Below are 20,471 nucleotides of genomic sequence, written 5' to 3'. Positions count from 1 at the left end.
TGATGCACATTTCTTTCCTTCATTGTCTTTCCTGCACCGAATAAGTCCTAAATGCTATTTAAATCAAGCCAGGAGAGACCTTTAGAAGTAACATTTTCTCTACAAACGCAAAGCTGAGTTACAGACCCCAGACACAGCCACTAAATGCCTCGGTTGGCTTGGCAGGCACATCTTCCATAAGCTGATTTGGTCTACTGGGCAGGAGCTCAAAGAACAGTTCTGAGCTCTTTTTTTTTTCATACTGATATCATTTACCATCAAAGAAACATCCCCAGGGTCACTGTGAGTGCTTACGTAAGAGACGGGCCCATGGCTAAGATGCAGGGTCAGCCACTGTCACTGCTGATTCAATCTCTCTGTCCTTGTGGAGACTTCTCCGTTATCAGGCCGTGCAGGCTCAGTGTGCAGCCCCCAAATGAAGTTTGTGAAATTGCCCAGGAAAGAGCTGGTTGGTGCCTTGAGTCTGCCTGTCTCGGGAGCTGGGACTTGCCTTTTATGGTCATCTGTGATTCAGGCGTGGGAGGGGAATTCACAGTTCTGACCCTCCTGCCACCCCACAGCCTTTCCTGTATCTAATTGCAGTTGAGTGCCCTACACTAGCCCAGCTGGTGTCTTCATTTAAGACATTCAACTTATTTCAAACTGTTCTCGGTTGGTCTTATGTAGTAATTGGTTTTTATGTGGCTAAAGGTAAGAACAGTTAGAGGGCTCTTTAGACCATCAGATAATCCCGATCTCGGATTACAGTTAAGGGGGGCGGGGGAGGTCTCGAACAGTGTTTATAAGGTCTCACTTTATAACCTCCCTACTTTTCCTGCTGCTTTGGGCATCTAGAAACCGGGTAGGGGGGAGGGAGTGGGAGGAGAGGAGGGAGAGCAAACTGCAGTTAGGATGTGAAATAAATTAATTAATTTAATTAAAACAATAACAACAACAACAAGTAACAGTGCTAGGTTTTCCTAGTGATCGAGCATGTTTCTATGAAGACAACCACATTGATTGATTGATTGGTTGGTTGGTTGGTTGGTTGGTTTTTCCTGAGATGTCTTGCTTTATAGCTCTGGCTGACCTGGAACTCACTCTGTAACCCAGGCTGCTTTGAACTCACAAATATATGCTTACCTTTTTTCTCCTGAGTGCTGGGATTAAAGGTGTAGGCCACTACACCTGGCTACATGTTTTATTTTTAAGAGTTCTAATATTTTGAGGTTACAGTTATTTTATTTTGTTTTGCTTTAGTGCTGGGGTCAGGGCCAGGGTCTCATGCATGCTGCTGTGTAGTCTTACTGCCCTTAGTGCATTTTAAATGATATGCCCTTTCTTTACAAAAAGAAAATTAGACGCTATAAGAATAAAAAAAAAAATTGGGGCTGGAGAGATGACTCAGCGGTTAAGAACACTGACTGCTTTTCCAGAGGAGCGGGGTTCAATTCCCGGCACCCACACAGCAGCTCCTCACAGCTGTCTGTAACTCCAGGATCCGACAACTTCACACAAGACATACATGCAGGCAAAACACTATGTATATAAAAATAAGTAAATTATTTAAAAAAATGAAATAAAGAGTTATCCTCTCCCACCCACCCACCCCCAAAAAATTAGCTGGGAGGTGGCGGCACACATCTTTAATCCCAGCACTCGGGAGGCACAGGCAGGCGGATCTCTGTGAGTTTGAGGACAGCCTGGTCTACAGAGTGAGTTCCAGGACAGCCAGGACTGTTGCAGAGAAACCTCTGTCTCCTTGAAAAAACAAACAAACAAATGTAACAAAGTTGGAGTTTGTTGAACAGTTGTTACATATTCTCGTGACCGGAAGTAGCTTGGTTGGTAGTGTGGTTGCCATGCAAATACGAAGCTTTGGGTTTAATCCCTACTACCCCACCAGGCCAGGCATGCCAGTGCACTCCTATAATCCCAGCACTTGCAAAGTAGAAGCAAGAGAACCAGAAATTCAATGTCGTCCTTGACTATATCGCAAGTTTGAGGCAAATCTAGGCAACATGAGACCCTATGTCCATCCATCTATCTATATCTAGATAGTTTTAAATCCTTGGGATACACCTGGTGGGAGAAGAGAACTGACCCCTGCAAGTTGACCTTTGACCTCCACACTCATGCCATGGCACACACAAAGGGACACACACACACAAATAAATGTAATTGGGGGGGGGGGGGGAATTAGCTGGATTTGGTGGCCCATGCCTTTAATCCCAGCACTTGGGAGACAGAGGCAAGCAAATCTCTGTGAGTTCAAGGACAGCCTGGTCTACATAGTAAGTACCAGGCCAGCCAGAGATACATAGTGAGACCCTGTTTCAAAAAACAAAAGGAATTAAATAAATAATAATGTTTCCACAAGTATCTTTAAGTTTTAGATTTTATAGTATTTGTGGGGATGTGTATGGGAAGCGGGATATGAGAATGGAACAGTACACTACCCAGAACAAACTCTTATTTTTAAGATTGACTTATTTTATGTGTGGGACGGTTTTGCCTGCTTCTCTATCTTTTGGTCCCCTTGGGCTCCGTGTCCTCAAGTGCTGGGCTGTAGGTGTGAGCCACCACAGCTGGTTCATGTGGTGCTGAGGGTCCAGCCCGGGGCTTCATGTATGCTGAGCAAGCCTCTGCCAGCTGAACCAGAGCCTCAACCTCTACTGTCTGTTTTCAGGGTGGTTTTGTTGTTGTTTGTTTGGTTGTTTGTTTTTTGATCTGTTTGTATGTGTATGTGGGAGTGCCTACATGTATTTATGTGCACCACATGCATGTCTAGCCCCCTCAGAGGCAGAAGAGGACATCAGATCCCCTGGAACTGGAGTCACGGGTGGTTGTTAGGACCCTCTGCAAGAACAGCCAGTGCCCTTAACTGCTGAGCCATCTCTCCAGCCTTGGTTTTTCTTTTAGAGGCTTATTTTTATTCATGTGTGTCTGTGTGCATGCATGTGCATGGGGGGAGGGGATGCCTGAGGAGACCAGATGACGGTATTCCTTAAAGGTGGAGTTAAGGCTCTTATGAGCTTCCTGACTTGGATTCTAGATCCAGACTTATTTCCTCTGTATGAACAGGAAGTAGTACTCTTTTTATTTTTACTTACTGTTATTTTTTTTGAGACAGGGTTTCTCTGTGTAGCTCTGGCTGTCCTGGAACTCACTCTGTAGAATAGACTGGCCTCGAGCTCACAGATCCTCCTGCCTCTGCCTCCTGAGTGCTAGGATTAAAGGCATGTACCACCACACCTGACTGGAAGTAGTACTCCTAACCACTGAGCTATCTGTCCAGTCCAGTACTTGGGCTTTCCAACTAGTGTTTGCCTTATTTTATTAGCCTTGGGAAGGCTCGTAGTTGAGTTCATTAAATCCTCTGGAACTTCACTGACTTATTGCAGGACCGTATTTATGGCTGTTGGGTATTAAATGCCTTTAGGGTCAGGACCTGTGCCAGGCTCTGTCTTGTGATCCAATGGTTTGCACAGTACTGAGAAGAGTCTCATTGTCTTGTTGCATTACAGGAGTTAATCTGATGTGTCAACACACAATTATAAGTGTAATTTAAGTGGAGGCATCAAACTCATGCCCTTCAAACAATAAAGAGGACATTCATAGGCTGCATAATGATGTCCGATACCCCAGCTGTCCAATTTTCAAGGTGTAGGGAGACAGCACAGCTTCCCTCCAGGGCTGTACGGTCGATCCTCCCTCCGCCAGAAGCATTGTGGGGTGTGCATCAATGGCCTCCTGTTGGCCCACCTTCTTGCCCTCGCTGTGAATGTCTTCCGGCTCAGAGACATGCTGTCCTTTTTTATTTTATGCTGTTTGTTCATTTGAGACAAGGATTCACTGGGTACCCAGGCTGATCTCAACTTCTCCAGCCTCTACCTCCTGAGTGCCGGGGTGACAGATGTGCCCTGCCATGCATGCCCCGGGGAAAGCTTCTGTCTTCAAAAGAAGCAGCAGCTGTTTGCAGGTCTGCTGGCTTTGACCTTACAGGCCTTTTGCTGTTGTTTTACAGGACCTGGACCTGGTTGAGAAGGGCTTCAGTAACTTGAGGAAACAAATAGAAAATGCTAGGATGTTTGGAGTACCTGTAGTCGTGGCCATGAATGTATTCAAGTAAGTGTGAAATCTAGCTAAAGGGGGAGTGTAGAAAATGCTCCTGGGGCATTTAACTTCATTTTGTTCTTCACTTACTGCTGTTGGTTATAGCTTGTGGTTTGGCCTGTGACGAGACAGGCACCGTGTGTGTGTGTGTGTGTGTGTGTGTGTGTGTGTGTGTGTGTGCGCGCGCGTGCGTGCGTGCGTGCGTGCGTGTGCGTGTGTGTATGTGTCACGGCAGACGCTCTACCTCACCACTGAGGTCCGGAAATCAGAATTGCTCCTGAGCAACGGGAAGAACACCCGAGCTTGACAAGAAATGTTCTTTCTGGTCGTTCCAAGGCCTTTTGTCCTAACAGAAGAGCATAGCCTACAGCCTGTCTTTATTTCCCTGGGTCAGGTGGGATGTTGTGTTGAGGGAGTTGGATGTATTGAGCTAGAAAAGTGTTCATGCAAGCACTGTGTGGGCTGTTTGGCACTTTCGCCCTGTTTAAGGTTTCAGAATAATGGCCCTCTCCGCAGCGCAATGGGAAGAAGCAGTTTTTAAAGCTAGTATTTACTGATTCCCGGTGGTGCCCTGGGAATGTTCCAGATACTTTGCATGCATTGCTGTCTAAGCCTCATAATATCCCGGGGCAGCCCTGCCGTGATTCTTTCCAGTTTTTCCTTGTGGGAGCCAAATAAGTACAGATGAAGTAACTGGCCAGAAGTTAGCCCAGCCCATTGGTTACAGAGCTGAGCTTGAAACCAGTGTCCATTTTTTCAGGCGGCAATCCGTGTGGGGCTTCCTAAGCCAGATCTGTCTCCCTTCCCCACCCCCTTTAACATGAAGCTCTCCTGTATAGGACAGATACAGACGCTGAACTGGACCTCATCGGCCGCCTCTCCAGAGAACATGGGGCTTTTGATGCTGTCAAATGCACCCACTGGGCAGAAGGGGGCCGGGGGGCCTTAGCCCTGGCTCAGGCCGTTCAGAGAGCATCACAGGCCCCCAGCAGCTTCCAGCTCCTCTATGACCTCAAGGTGGGTTACTTGCTGTAGGTAACAAAGCCAGAATGGCGTTTGTGTGAAAATGAACTCGGTGTGGTAACTGGGGTGTAGTCAGCAGCATCTACCTCGTGGTCTGATTCCCTCCCGGGTGAGTCACCCCAGCCGCAGCCTGGACTCTCAGCTTGAGACATCTGTCTGACAAGCACAGGGGACTGCTCGTTTGCAAGCAGAACTGCCTGGAGAGCTTAGCTCACACCCCACCTTTTTAAAGCTTGCAGACTTCACTACGGCCTCAGCCAGGTAGGAACGAAGGGGCTGTGTCTGGCTCTGGAAATTTTTCTGACCACCTCTCAGTAATAGAGCAAAGAAGAGTGCTTGCTCCCAAGCCCACTTCCTGGTATAGTGTCGCCCCAAGTTCAGAGAAGCCTTCCAAGCCCAAACCAAAGGACCTCCACAGGCTTCGTCATATTCTCCATCATTGAGTCAGGTGACTTACATCTGGCCTGGCAGAAGCAGCTTATCCCAAGTTGCCTTGAAGAATGCTGTTCCCAGGGTTGAATTTCAGGGTGCGATTGGGTGTTAAGTCTGTGGACAGTGATTGGAAACTTGGTTTGGAACGCTGGGTGTACACTGTACTTCATTCTGCTTGCATGCTCTAGGCTCCTTTTTCCTTGGGTTCTCAAAGACGATCAGAGACTTTGGGAATTAGCCACAAAAAAAGAGTGAAGCCCGGATTCGATGGCTCAGTCAGGAAAGTGTCTGCCACAGAAGCATGAGGACCTGAGTTCAGGTCCACAGCACTGCGTAAGAGCCAGATATGGTAGTGCGTGTCTGCAAGCCCAGTGCTGGAGATGTGTGTGTCTCTAGAGTTGGTTTTCAGCCGGTGTAGCCAAGTCAACGAGCTGCAGGTTCAATAGAGACCCTGACTAAAAAAACAAAGGGAAGAGGGATTGAGGAAAGATACCCGAGGTTATCCTGTGGCCTCCACCTGCACGTGTGTGTGCACACGCACACACCCACCCACACCCACCCACCCACACACACACACACACACACACACACACACTCACTCACGAAAAAAGGAAACTATTATTTTAACTTAAAACATTTCTGCCTTTTCTCTTTGCACTGTGCAGATAGAATACATGGGGAGTTAATTAGCATTCTCCTGTTGAGCGTTGGTTTTGTAAATGGGTCTGAAAATCTGTTCGAACAATCACCCTTCTAGAAAAAGCCATAAACATAGGTGCACACAAATGAAAAGCACTTGTGGGGCCCTTCTCCAAGCCGCTGTCCACGGTGCCCGAGGCAGGAGCCCTAGACCTTCAGGGCCGGCAGGTGACCTGCAGTGAGGGAAGGACCTCAGAAGCCTTTCTCTTGCGGGAGCTCTTCCCTCCTCTGGCAAACAGGAGGCTGCCACTTCTTGTGTTATTCAGCATCTGTGAGTCTTAAATCGCCCCTCAACCAAAGTGTTTTTGCTTCTGAAGTTCTAAATGTGCCTTGGCATTTACCAAGCTCCAATTATAAGCTGCATATGACCGTCATCTGCAGCTTCCTAAAGCCGCTCCCGAGAGCGCTTTCACGTCTGTTTTACGAAGCGCCCTCGGAAGTGGTCACTGTTTAGTAAAAAGTCAAGTCTGTGTTTTTATAGGTAGAGCGTTGCACTTTTTAAAATCTGCCCAATATATTCATTTAGCCTTAGTTGCTAAGGAGGAGAAAACCCAGTATGTGTAGTGTTTATATGTGTGTGTGTGTGTGTGCACATCTACATATCTATATGCATACAGAGACAATAACTGTATCTGTGAGATATTTTCCACTTAACCAAATCTGGAACTTTGTATTAAAAGGGTTCGGTGTGTCAGAGTATTTGTGGCCAACCTGATGAGCTGAGTTCAGTCACCAGAACCCACGTTGCTGAAGGACATAGATGACTCTCTTAACTTGACCTTTGGTCTCCACCCAGAAACAATGAGAAATGCATGCCCATGTGCTATACACACACAATAAATAAATAAAGAGGCTCTTTTAATTCCAAGAAAATGTTTCTAACCCAGGGCTGGAGGTGTAGCTTAGGGGGAGAGTGTTTGCCTAGAACAGTTGCTCTCAACCTGTGGGTCTTGACCCCTTGGGGGTTGAATGACTCTTTAATGGGGGTCACCTAAGACCGTCAGAAAACGCAGATATTTACATTATGATTCATAACAGTAGCAAAATTACAGTTATGAAGTAGCAACAAAAATAATTTTATGGTTGAGGGTCACTACAACATGAGGAACTGTATTAAAGGGTCACAGCATTAGGAAGCTTGAGAACCACTGGTCTAAATGATACAAGACCCTAGGTTTTATTCTCACCACTTCCAATAATCAAATTAAGTTAAATATTTGTGACCCCCCTCCCCCAAAAAAAACCTCAAGTTATTTGCATACCTGTAGTATATAAAATGCAACTTGTATCCCTTTTGGGGACACTGGCCTGGAATGTGCTTGCCAAGAATCCTCATATGTGCCCAGTCACAGTTCCGTTCTCTCTTGTACATCAGCTCTCCGTTGAGGATAAAATCAGGATCATCGCACAGAAGATCTACGGAGCAGATGACATCGAATTGCTCCCCGAAGCACAGAACAAAGCCGAGGTCTACACAAAGCAGGTAGGCGTTCGGAGTCTGAACCCTGAGCTTCCCCAGCCTCCTACACTGCACTCCTCCAGACAGCAGCCTCCGCTCCCAAGATACTGGGTTTGGGTTAAAAGTCGCAGCCCTAGATTCTGTATTTACTTATGGGTGAAGATCTAGACAAGCCAGGAGGAGTACGGAGTGTTTTGCTGGAATGCTGAGACGCCTCTGTAGTGCCTCATCTCTGCTCCAGATACTGTTTTGTTGCTTATAAGGACGCAAATCCAAGAGTCATTTGTAGAATATAGTTAGGTACTTTCCTCCTTCCCTTCCAGGGATTCTTTTTGGTTCTGGTCTGTGATAACTAGGCTGAAGGGGTAGTAAGGTAGAGGTGGCTATGTAGGGAGCTAGCCATCTCAGTCTCCTAATGGTGTCCAGATATGCTTCATTGCATAATCAGTGTTTCCTGTGTCACACCCTTTCTCCCCCCAGGGCTTTGGGAATCTACCCATCTGCATGGCCAAAACACACCTGTCTTTGTCTCACAACCCAGAGCAAAAAGGTGTGCCTACTGGCTTCATTCTGCCCATCCGTGACATCCGTGCCAGCGTTGGTGCCGGTTTTCTGTACCCCTTAGTGGGAACGGTAAGTAGAGGCTGTAAGTGGAGCGCGTGTAAGTGGTGACTGAAATGTGTCACCCGGGCTGTCAGAAAGTGCCAGGTTGCCGTAGTCTAGCAGAAAGTTGTGATTAGGCCTCTCTGGGTTAATCCTGGTACTGATATATATAGATCATGCAATACCCATTCAAGTCTAACACCGATCCTACCTCTGTTGAATGCAATTCTGTTTCCCAGGGGCAGTTTGCTCTTGATTGTGTCCAGAATGGATCTAACTGGCCTTGGGTGATGCCAATATTCAGTCTGCTCTCTGTGTCCATGAGTCAGCATTCACTGATTCAACCGTCTGTGGATTGACAGTAGTAGTTGGGTATGGTGGCACATACCTGTAACCCCAGCACTTGAGATGAGGTCTGTTGCCAGTTGGGAGCCAGCCTGGTCTACATAGTGGGTTGTGGTTCAGCCAGGCTACTTAGAGAGACCCTGTCTCCGTACCCACCGTTGGGTGTGTCCTACTTGCTGCTACTCTTTGGGAAGTCCACAGTCCATTTGACTTTCTCTCACCTCATCCTCCTTTTCCTGTTAATCTTCTTGCTTAGGCCTGTATTAAAATATCTTTAATGGGCTGAAGAGATGGCTCAGGAGTTAAGAGTACTGTGTGCTCTTTCAGAGGTCCTGAGTTAAATTCTCAGCACCCACATGGCAGCTCACAACCATCTGTAATGAGATCTGGTACCCTCTTTTGGCCTACAGGAATACATGCAAGCAGAACATTGTGTACACAATAAATAAATAAATCTTTAAAAATAAAATAAAATGTCTTTAATAAAATCCCTAACTCAGCTTCCAAAACAAAATTGCTAGAGGAAAAAAAAAAAAGTGTCTCTATTAAGTATGCATATCAGCATTAAAGTAATGTGTAACAGCTGTTTATATAGCTTTTAAATTGTATTAGATGTTAAAAGTTGTCAAGAGGTGATTTATAGGGGATGTGTGCATAGGTTATGTGCCATATTAGACCATCTTAAAAAGGACTGAGTACTCAGATTTGGAGATCTCTGGGGTCAGAGAAAGCAACCCCCCTGGGGAGAAACTGCCCTCACAGTTCTGTTGACTGAGCGTGTTCTATAAACCCAGTCTTCCCTGTAGCCCCAACAGCAGAGGCTCTCCCATCCCGTGTCTTGCTAATAGACTTAGAGCTTCTCCTTATGTCCATGTTATTTTGCCTGCAAGTACGTCTGTGCATCATTTATGTGCCTGGTGCCCAAGAAGACCAGTAATGTCGGATCCCCTGGAACCAGAGTTACAGGAGGTTGTGAGCCACCATGTGGGTGCTAGGAATCAAACCCAGGTCCTCTGGAAGAGTAGCCAATGCTCTTACCCACAGAGCAACCTCTCCATCCCATTAGAATTTCTTCTTGAAATTCTGTTAGGTCACTGTCCTTGAAATCAATTAAAATACCAATGGATAAAGCTAGGTGTGGTGTTAAGCTGTTGTAATCCCGCACTTGGGAGGTGGAAGCCGAGAATCAGGGTTTCACCGTGTGGCCCAGACTGGCCCCAAACTTGATATCCCCCTGCCTCAAGGGCTAAGACTGCAGATACATGCCAACCTAGTTTCTTAAGACAAGATTGCTCTGTGTAACCACTGTGGCTGTTCTGGAACTCGATTTGTTGACCAGGCTGGCCTTGAACTCACAGAGATCTGCCTGAGACTAAAGGCATGTGCCATCACCGCCCTGTAATCTTTTTTTTTTTTTAAGCAAAATTGACATTTATTAAAGAAAATGTTTTATTATAGATTTAAATGTGGACAGTAAGAGAAAGAAAGAAGTCAGGCAGTGGTGGCACACGCCTTTAATCCCAGCACTGCACTTGGTAGGCTGAGACAGGCAGATCTCTGAGTTGAGGCCAGCCTAGTCTACAGAGTGAGTTCTAGGACAGCCAGAGAGCTACACAGAGAAACGCTGTCTCGAAATGAATAAATAAATAAATAAATGGCAGAGAGAATAGGAAAAGGCAGTATTATGCACATCTGAGAGTAGGCAGGTTTTTCAAGAAAGTCACCTTAATTCTTTTTTTTTTTTTTGAGCTGAGGATCGAACCCAGGGCCTTGCTCTTGCTAGGCAAGCACTCTACCACTGAGCTAAATCCCCAACCCTCCTTAATTCTTCTTAATGATTGTATTCTAATACGTCCTGGTGTCCGTGGATGTAATTCAGTGGCTGAGCACTTGCCTGGCTAGCACACCCAAGGGCCTGGGCTCAGTCCCAGCACAGCACAACACAACCACCAAATCCAAACAATCTTAGCGATACCTTACTGCTATTGGAATTTCAGCATCTAGGTTTGCATGTGAGTACACGTGCCATCATGGGTTTGTTTTTTCTGATTATCAGTGACCCGTGTTTACAGGGGCAGATCTTCCTCTGAGAAAAAATAAAAGTTATGAAATTGCTGTTCTAAGGAACCATCTCGAGTTTTCTGTGAGCACACACATGCATGTCTGGGTCAGTGTCGTCCATCCTTTACCTTTCTAGTGCTGTCTGCTGGGTTGTTCTGAGCCTGAAGACCAGATCTCCCCTTCCCCTACTGCCCCCCCCCCCACGCACCCCTTTCTTACAGAATGCATTAGTGGAATCCAGTTGTCAGATCCCTAGAGCTTGCCTTGGAGACTATTGTTGGGTGCTCAGATGTCAGCATTTGGTTTTCCTCAAATATTGATGTTTTGTGTTATAGAAAATGACTCATCTAGTTTATGACATTTTTATAGTGAAGTTTTAGGACTTCAGTCTGAGCTGTCTTCCTTTCTGGGTCTGCTCTGGAACGTGTGTATATTCATTATAGAGGCAGTATGACGGGGGAAAAAATACCACATTTTCAGTTACAAACCATACAAATTTGCAGATAAGTGGCAAAGCCAAGTCTTCAGAAAAGGAGCAAGCACAAATATAGCGCCGAAGATTCGGGTTTAGCTTTAGAAAGCCTGAGATCGGTAAGAATAGAGACCGTAAACGCGTCTAGGCTATATACAGCAATGTCTTGGCCCGAGTTAAAGGATGTGGATTGTAATGCCATGTCACTGCAATCCCAGAAATCACATGGGCCTCTACGCGAGATTCACTGAAAGAAAATTGCACAACAGACGCCTCCTCTGGTTGCTTGGTTTAGCTGTCTTGAGAGATGGTTTTGCTAGGTAGCCCTGGTTTGTGTTCAACTCACTGTGTACCCCAGGCTGGTCTGAAGCTTTGACAAGTCCTACCTGAGCCCCCCCAGTGCTGGGGTTACAGGGTGTCCCACCTTCCTGTGGTCATGTGGTCCTCGCTCACTGCCTCAGCCATGAGCTGTTCAGCTCCAGCACCTGCCAAGGCAGGCTAGGGAAGGGACCGTGCTTCCCCTGCCTCTTCAGCTACAGCTGTCCTGCACAGGATCCGAATGAGGCCTTCGGCTTGCAGAGGGACATGAGGGTTTCTTGTTCATATCAGGAATCAATGGCTGGGTTTTTAATATGTACCAAGAACAGCACCTCTTTCATTGATAACTTAAAAGGTGTGTCTGGTTCTGTGGCTGCTGCAAGGCACAAAGGGGAGTGAGTCATTATATTGTGTGTGTATCACAGTAAGCATGTAGCGTTCAGAGGATCACTTGAACCAGCTGATTGTTGCCTTCCACCCTGTGGGTCCCGGGATCAAACTCAGGTCATCAGCTTTGGCGGCAAGCACCTCTACCCACTGAGGCATCTTGCTGGTCCCTGAAGTTCATTTGTACTGCTGTTTTATCTCTCAGATGAGCACAATGCCTGGACTCCCTACCCGGCCCTGTTTTTATGACATCGATTTGGACCCTGAAACCGAACAAGTGAATGGATTGTTTTAAACAGGTGAGCTGTTACTGGGCAAGAGTTTCCTTGTTTGCTTTTATTTTAAAATTACATTTATTTATTTGTTTACTTCATGGAGCAGGGAGGGATGTGTGACTGGTGTGTGTCAGGGTCAGAGGGGTCAGTATTCTCCCACCATATGGATCCTGGGTTTTCAGCTTCGGTAGCAAGTGCCTTTACCAGTTAAACTGTCTTGCCCTGCAAAAAGTTTGGGCTTTCTTTCTTTTTTTTTTTTTTAACTTTGAGATTATTCATGAATTTTTTTTTTTTTCCAAGACAGAGTTTCTCTGTGTGGCTTTGGAGCCTGTCCTGGAACTCACTCTGTAGCTCGGGCTGTATTCATGAATTTCTAAGGCTCGAACAAAGTCTACAAACACTCAAATTCTAGTGATTTCCAAATAATCCTTTCCATATTTCACTGAGAGGAGGTAGTCAGGAAAGAGAATTAACAGTAATCGATGAATGAAATGTTCCTCATCAGTCTGGAAGAGCAGGGCTCCATGCAGGAGGAAGGGCAGGGAGATAGGTGCAGCCTAGTCACCATAGAGCCTGCAGGGGTGTTAACTCCCCTCTGAAGGAGCCCCATGAGGCTTGGGGTTCAGAATTGATGACCTAGGAGAAGCAGGAGCAGCCCCAAGTCCGTTGTATAACTTGAAAAGACAGAAGCCAGGTGGTGGTGGTGCACACCTTTAATCCCAGTACTCAGGAGGCAGAGGCAGGCAAATCTCCAAGTTCAAGGCCAGCCTGGTCTATAGAGCAAGTTCCAGGACAGCAGGGCCACACAGATAAACCCTGTCTCGAAAAACCAAAAGAAAAAAGGAAAAGAAAAGATAGAAGGCAAGCATTGGCTGGGGTGTAGCTGATGGTGGAGCTAAGCCTGTGTGAGAGCCGTGTTTGGCCCCCAGGAAAGCACAGACATACACTCACAGAGACATTAATTGGGTAATCATTCAGAAAGCAGAGAAAAGAAGGAGCAGGACCAATTCTGGAGTTCTTGGGCCCTGCATAACAGGGCCCCAGGTACTCACCTGTGTGACGCATTCAATTCAGATCTCAAAAATGTCAAGCAGGAAAATCCTCAGCATCCCTCTCCAAGGAATTAAAAAGCAGCCTGCCTGTGAAAGAATGGCCTGTGGACTGCCTGTCTGGAGCAGCCAGGGTGTTGGTGCACTCAGGGCCATGGAATGAGAAGAGAACAGAATGCCTGTCTTATCAGCAATAAGGAGCTTTTAAGGAATGTCCCCAAGTATGTGAGGGGAAGATAGCTTTCATCCTGTGTTTATCCCTGGCCAAATCTGCCAAGGTATTTTCAGACGGCCAAGGGCTGCCGCCCCCACTTCTGCTAGGAAGGTATTTAACAATGTGGTGTACTCCAGCAAAATGAGGAACTAAACCAAGAGAGGGAAAGATGGGAGTTTTAGGGAACTGGATTTGGACAGTAGTGAAGGGGTTCTCACAAGAGCACACGACTGAGTTTCGGATCTAGTACAGAACATGGGGGGAGGCTGGAAAGAGCTGGGAGACCCTGGGGTGGTACCAGGTAGTAAAAAAGCAAACCTCCTGCCCTGAGAAAGTGAAGGTCCAGGTGGCAGGATGTCTTCATTCTGACCACTGTGAGGAGGCTTAGGGTTTGGGCGAGGGAAGAAGCACTTGCTGCAGAGTGGGAATGTGCTATGGGACTTGTCCTGGCTCCCTGCTCAGTGTGGCGTGGTATTCACACAACCATCGTGCTACGGGTTGTCTTTCAAGTTCATCTGTGGACAGACCCTAGAAGAAAGACTCACCCGGAGGGAAGGGTGTACGTGTGAACAGTTTTGGAGATGCAGCTGGACAATGATGAAGTGTGGAAGGGAAGAGGAAACCACAGTGCTTAGAGAAAACATTCATTCATTCATTCATTCATTCACCTTGCTTTTCTTTCCAGATTTCCTATCTCCAAGAGGCTACTCTGTCCGGCCAGTGTCTATTCAGGCCCATTGAGGAAGTGTGCAGAAATCCAGGAAGTCAGCCCCTGCCTGAAGAGCTTCAGAAATAGTGGGAGTTTCCCTAAAGCCTTTCACAGCCTTAATTCACATCGTGTGTATAAATTAACATAAATCATGTCTATTTACTTAGTGAAAGTCTAATGGATATTAATAAATGGAATAATTTTGCTACCTTGGTGTTGAAACGTGAATGTGTCTGTGACATTGATGGACCTCGGTAGAATGAGCCAGGCGGCGGTGGTGCGCATCTCTCTAATCCTAGCATGGATCCAGGAGGGTCTCTGTGAGTTCGAGGCCAGCCTCGTCTACAGAATGAGTTCCGGGACAGCCAGGGCTACACAGAGAACCTGTTTCAAGAAAACCAAAAATAAAGAGTACTAGAATGGCTGCCATCCATCCACCTTACAGGAGGCACTTTGTCGTCAGTTGTCGGGGTGGTGCTGGCTAGTGTAGTTATCTCCGTGAGAACGTAACTCAGGAAACCTGGGAGGGCGGGGGTAGGGTATGGAAGGAGACGTCCCTATTTGATACCTTCCTGGTCTGGCTGAGGTCCCCAGGGAAGCTGCTGCCTATATGGATGCTTGACATCTTTGGGATCCCATTTGAATCACTGCCTTAGTGCTGTTGTCTTTTGTTACTGTGTGTGTGTGTGTAGATAGGTAAGTGGGTAGATAGACAGATAGATACAATTTTTTAAGTTAGTATACAGATCAACAGATTTCTAAGTGGGGTTTTTATATACGTTATTTTGGTTGGTTCTCCCCGTCCCCTCTCCCCCAACCCTCACCTTTTCCCTCTGGTGTCCTCCCTTCCACTGTGTTCTGTTGGCATCCCTACCCCTCTCCCATGGACCCCTTTCTAGTTTCCTGACCTTTGCCCTTATTTACTCCCCACCCAGATACACGTATTTCACAGTTACAGGCTAGAATCTGCATGTAGCAGAGAAGAGGCTGCCATTTGTCTGCTGAGCATAGGATACCTCACTTAAATATAATGATCCATTTTCATGATTTCATTTTTCTTCATGGCTGGATAAAATTCTATTTTATGTATGTTCCACGTTTTAATTATCTGTTCTGGCGGCGGCGGCGGCGGCGGCGGCGGGCATCTACACTGATTCCATTTTGAGTCCTCAGGGACGACAGCACCAGCTTCCGGTGGGCCGTTTCTGCCCCGCTGGCTTAGCAAATGTTTGCTAGACTGCGGAGATGTGCCTGGGCTCCACCTCTCCGTGCGGAGTGTCTTGGGAGCATTGGTTCGTCTGAAGTTCCCAGCATGTCCTCCCTTCTCTTGTCCCGTGTCTTCTGTTCTCCTCTCTTCCCGCATTGGCTCCTTCCAGATGCTGCGTCCCCCTGGTGCCAAAGCTAAACACTGCAGATGTGGACGGAGCTCTGTTTTCCCAGGTGTCTTTGCTTCTGGTATACTTAATTCGATGGGTTCGCACCGGTGTTGTGATACGGATTCGTGGTCCGAAGAAACAATGGCAGCACTTTGGGAGGCCAATGACAAAGGAGTCATGAGCATGGGCCTCAGTGCCAGTCCTTATTGCCATGTCCACCTCTCTGTCCCCTCACCCCCTCCCTGTCCCCTCACACCCTCTCTGTCCCTCACCCATTTTATGGAGATAAAGGGGTTATTGCTGCTTCCTCACGGGTAGTTCTGAAGTCAAGCGAACAAGTCCTAGGTGCTCTGTACAGTGCCTGACACATTTGGAGTGCTCATTGCTGTCCCTGATAGGAAGCATCTTTCTGGTAAGCCTCAAAATAGTCTATAGAATACCATCTGGGATGGGATTTGCTAGGAATCAGTTTGTAAACAAGAAGGAAGCGATCTTACAAGACACAGTGACTGAGAGACCCTCTTAAAGGATGCAGGCTTCCTCCATACTGCCAAACTTTGGGGAAGTAGGTCCTCAGTACTGGGGAAAACAATGAATAAATGAATATAGTGGCAGGAGAGAGATTTAACATGATAAAACCCTAATGCAATAATAAATCAAGTTCCCTTTTTTAAAGATCGAGTAGTTTTTTAATTCATTTTATTTTCATATATGTGGGTGTAGGTACCTGTAGAAGCTAAAAGAGGGTGTTGGCTCCCCTGAAGCTGGAGTTATAGGTGTTTGTGAGCTTCCTGATGGGTGCTGAGAACCTAACTTGGGTTCTCTGAAAGAGTAATAAGTGCTTGGAACCACTGAGGAGCTCTTCAGCCCCTAAAGTTTCTTTTTGGTTTTTTGGAGGCAGGGTATATCTCTGACGGGCCTGGAGTTCACTATGAAGACCAGGCTGGCTTTGAACTCATAGAGATCCTCCTGCCTCTGCCTCCCAGAGTGACGGGATTTAAAGGCATAGAATTTGAGTGTTTGGGTTTGTTTTGTTTTAAGATTTTAAGGTAGACGTGGTGGTGCATGCATTTAATCCCAGCACTCAGGAGGTAGAGGCAAGGTGGGTCTCTTGAGTTCGAGGCCAGCCTGGTCTACAGAGCAAGTTCCAGGACAGCCAGGGCTACACAGAGCCCTGTCTTATAAAAAACAAACAAACAAACAGAAAAGAAAGAAAGACCAAAAGATTAATTTTTAATTATATGTCTGTATCAGTGTGGGAGAAGGTGCTGGTGCCCATGGAGGCCAGTGGCATTGGATCCCCTGGGACTGGAGTGACAGGTATTTACAGGTACCTGACATGGGTGCTGGAATCCTGACTCTGCTCTACATACTACAGCAGCAAACACTCTACACCCCTGAATCATCTCTCCAGCCCTGTGGTTTTTACTATCGCAGATAATGTAGCATAGGGCTTCAGGTGTAGCTCAGTGGTGGAGGGCTTGCCTAGCATGTGTGAGGCCCTGGGTTTGACCAGCAAAGCCACATGTAAATAAATAACACAATGGTGAGTGGAAAACCTGGGAAACTTTCATGTGTCTCCGCAACTTGTGTGCAAGCATCCACGTGTCGAACCCCTGCCAGTGAAACTCCGACTTCATGACAGGAGCTGACACCTGCTTGGAAATGTGTATGTGCATTGTAATTGCTTAGGCTTCCATCTCATTGTACGGAAAGGCATTTCGGGGTTCCAGTGCCAGTGTCTGCTGTCACCTTATTCCGAAGACTCTGCTCTCTGCTGCCTCTCAGCCATTCCAGGAAGGCAGCTCCTACCAACGTGTACAAAGTAGAAAACCGGGTCCTTTCCGCTTGCCTCCAGAAGGAAGAGGTAATTAAGTGTATGAAAGCTTAAAGGAGAGATGAGGTCATGGCGGCTGCTGAGCAATCCCGATGGGCAAGGGGTTTCATGCAACTGATTCTGGGATCTTGGCTCAAAGGTGCCACAAGTACAAGCCTGCAGAGGCTCTTTCCATAATGAAAGAGGCATAGGGTAGCTGCAGCCACACGTATAAAATACCTATAGAAGTACCAGTGCATGGGGGACGTGTCCACGTCACCAGTGCAAGTCCTACCCCTTCACCACGGACTAGCAGTCCCTCCAGGTCCATTGGTCCCCAGTCTTATCTTCTGGCCCTCCCCTCTCCATGTTGGTAGGAGAAGCAGACTGTGCCTCCTGATTGCACCTCAGATGCTGTACACTGAAGATGTATACACACATAATTTAAGAGCGACAGCAGTCCGTATGTGCTGCCAAGTAAGGCACTTGGGTTTGTGCTGGCTCCCTGCAGATCTCATGGTGCCCACAAATAGATCCAGCCACCCGGGACCTGGAGCCCTAGGTTCATTAGATGGTGTGCCCGAGGAAGGTACTGGGGAAGGCTTATTCCGAGAAAGGCTCAAGAACATAAAAACGGCTAACAAGGAGTAGGGACCACCTTGGTCCCTTAAAGTCTGGACTGTGTGGATGGGGACCAGAATGGAAGAGATGGTATAATTAATTCAGTGCTGTTCAGATGCATATGTAGGCTATTTTATTGGCCCGCTCTATCTGTGACATTAATAAGATTAGCTGTAAGGATAGTTCCTTGTCAGATTGGAGAGGTATTTATAGCTCATTTCCTAATTACATAATTCAAATGGAGTAGTAGGCAATAATACAGTAATAGCTTCAACAGTCTTGTCGCTTAAGTGTGTTTAGGAATGACAGGTTTCCTTTTCTCTCGTGCATGAGGTACGGGGTGCATTGTTCAAACATCTGGCATCGAGTTCTAATCGTATCCTACAGAAAAGCCACAAACGCAGAATTTTATTAATAGTAATATTCCCCTCCCTCTCTTCTGGGGGTGTGTGCATGCATGAGAGAGAGAGAGAGAGAGAGAGAGAGAGAGAGAGAGAGAGAGAGAGAGAGAGAGACAGAGAGAGAGAGAGAGAGAGAGAGAGAGAGGTTAGATAAATTATTGATCATATAAATTGTATTTTCCCTTAGAATAGAAGATAAATCCACCTTTTAGACTGTTCAGCTCCTTTTTAAGAGCAAAGCAAGCAGGAGATCTACAAGTTTCTAAGGTTCTCTTTATTGCTGGTGTTTCAACCTACATCTCTCATCCCCCCCCCCCCCCGCCCCTTTTTTTAAGTGGGTCTTGCTATGTAGCATAGCCTGGCTAGGGACTTGCCATCCTCCTGCTTCAGCTACTCAAGTCCTGGGATTGCACGGCCACATCTGGCTCCAGGTGCTTTCTAATGGCGTAGCTGTGCTACCCTATCCTCATCTGAATCAGCCTCCTTTTGCTTTTCCTAAAATGACTGCCAGCTCCCAGATCCGCTGGATTCGAAGGACCTCATGTCACAGCACAAGTCTGCTGCTTGAGTGGCATGGGTTTCTCCCAGCGTGTTTCAAGTTCAAAACAGCCAGAAGCAGGGTTAACATATAACCTACGTGGGGACAAAAAGACCATAGTCATTGGCCCATGTTTGCTGGGTGAACAAGGCTAAATCAAGTCCCTTTTGTTTTTGAGACAGGATCTCATGTAGTGTAGCCCAGGCTGGCCTTAGGCTCCCTACGTAGCCAAGGATGGCTTTTGAAACTCATCCTACCATCTCTCCCTCCTAAGTACTGAGATCACAGGCTTGTTTCACCGTGTGCAAAACCCAGGCTTTGTGCACCCTAGGCAAATGCTGTGTGTGTGTGTGTGTGTGTGTGTGTGTGTGTGTGTGTGTGTGTGTGTGTGTGTGTGTGTGTGTGTGTGTGTGTGTCTGTGTGTGTGTGTGTGTGTGTGTGTGTGTCTGTGTGTGTGTGTGTCTGTGTGTCTGTGCGTGCGCACATGCGCACGTGCGCCCTGTCACCAGTGCCTGTAGAGGCCAGAAGAGGATGGAGGATCGATCCCCTGGAGCTGGAGTTAAAGGTAGTCCTGAGTGATCTGAAGTGTGCTGGGAATTGAACTCTGCTCCTCTGCCGATCAGGAAGAGCTCTTAACCTCTGAGCATCCCTGCAGCTCCCCCCTTTGAACTGTTTGATTACTTTGACTGAACCTGGATTTCCTATTTCGCAGTTTTATCACTAACTTTTAATCTACAAACTTAGAATCATATCAGTTTTGTGTCCCAAGAGTTCATTCCTTATCAAGTCTTGGTGGAGTAAGTCTAGACTAGAAATCTTAGGGAGGGAAAATATATTCCTAGAAAAACCATCCCCAAGTGGACATCAGAGATTAGCCCTTCTAGAGATCATGGTCCACTCAGGAAAGGGAGGGGTCTTGTTCTTCCACACTACTGGGGTTCCTGAGCTCTGTGCTAGGAAAAGCCTGGAGGAGACCGGGATGTCATTTACAGGACCTTAGCTGAAGCTCTTGAAAACACCCCAAACCACTGGCCCTGAGCTGTGGAAGCCGCTTTTCACCCGACACGACACCTTTCTGCTCTGGTGTGGACTCTGCCAGCACCCTTTGCTCGAATGGCGCTGGAATGGCTAGTGCCCTTATCTCCGTCCCCGCTTTAGAGGAACCAGGTGAGCAGTCCCCAGGGGATGTCCTAAAGGAAGCAGTAATGACCTGCGATTCTGATGTTCTAAAGTGCGCTCCTCACCTGTGCTCTGTCCATGTGGATGACCACATCCGTCCAGCTGATCTCAGCTTGGCCTCTGCAGTTTGACAAAGTTGTTTTTGTTTCTGTTTTTGACCATATACGTAACTTCCTCTCTAGCCAGGTGTGGTTCCCGAGGCAGAGGTGGGTGGATCTCTGTGAGTTGGGTGACGTCCTGGTCTACATGGTGAGTTCCAGGTCTGCCGGAGCTACAGTAAAACCCTGTCTCAAAATATATTTTTTTTCCAGATGACCCCTTCTGACTGTACAGTTATAAATCTTACTTTTTAATTTTATTTTTAATTAGGCGGGGGGGGGGGGGGGGGCGGTCATGTGC

General features: G+C 47.0%; 1 protein-coding gene across 3 annotated transcripts in view; it reads left to right on the top strand.

Annotated features, from left to right (window-relative positions):
• Positions 1 to 14,349, top strand: part of Mthfd1 (methylenetetrahydrofolate dehydrogenase, cyclohydrolase and formyltetrahydrofolate synthetase 1) — a 74,128-nt gene extending 59,779 nt beyond the window's left edge. For all 3 annotated transcript variants that reach the window (XM_052739549.1, XM_052739550.1, XM_052739551.1), the window contains 6 exons: positions 4,007 to 4,107; positions 4,935 to 5,112; positions 7,625 to 7,732; positions 8,189 to 8,341; positions 12,100 to 12,193; positions 14,118 to 14,349. In XM_052739549.1, the coding sequence (XP_052595509.1) occupies positions 4,007 to 4,107; positions 4,935 to 5,112; positions 7,625 to 7,732; positions 8,189 to 8,341; positions 12,100 to 12,189 (630 nt within the window). In that variant the 3' untranslated portion in view covers positions 12,190 to 12,193; positions 14,118 to 14,349. The remainder of the gene's footprint in view (positions 1 to 4,006; positions 4,108 to 4,934; positions 5,113 to 7,624; positions 7,733 to 8,188; positions 8,342 to 12,099; positions 12,194 to 14,117) is intronic.
• The last annotated feature ends 6,122 nt before the right edge of the window (positions 14,350 to 20,471 follow it).

The sequence above is a fragment of the Peromyscus californicus genome, unplaced genomic scaffold (assembly GCF_007827085.1).
Source record: "Peromyscus californicus insignis strain IS unplaced genomic scaffold, ASM782708v3 Scaffold_15__1_contigs__length_86483966, whole genome shotgun sequence".
In the NCBI taxonomy this organism is placed as follows: Eukaryota; Metazoa; Chordata; class Mammalia; order Rodentia; family Cricetidae; genus Peromyscus; species Peromyscus californicus.
Note: the sequence above shows the minus strand (reverse complement) of the source record. Positions and strands in the feature narration are given on the sequence as shown.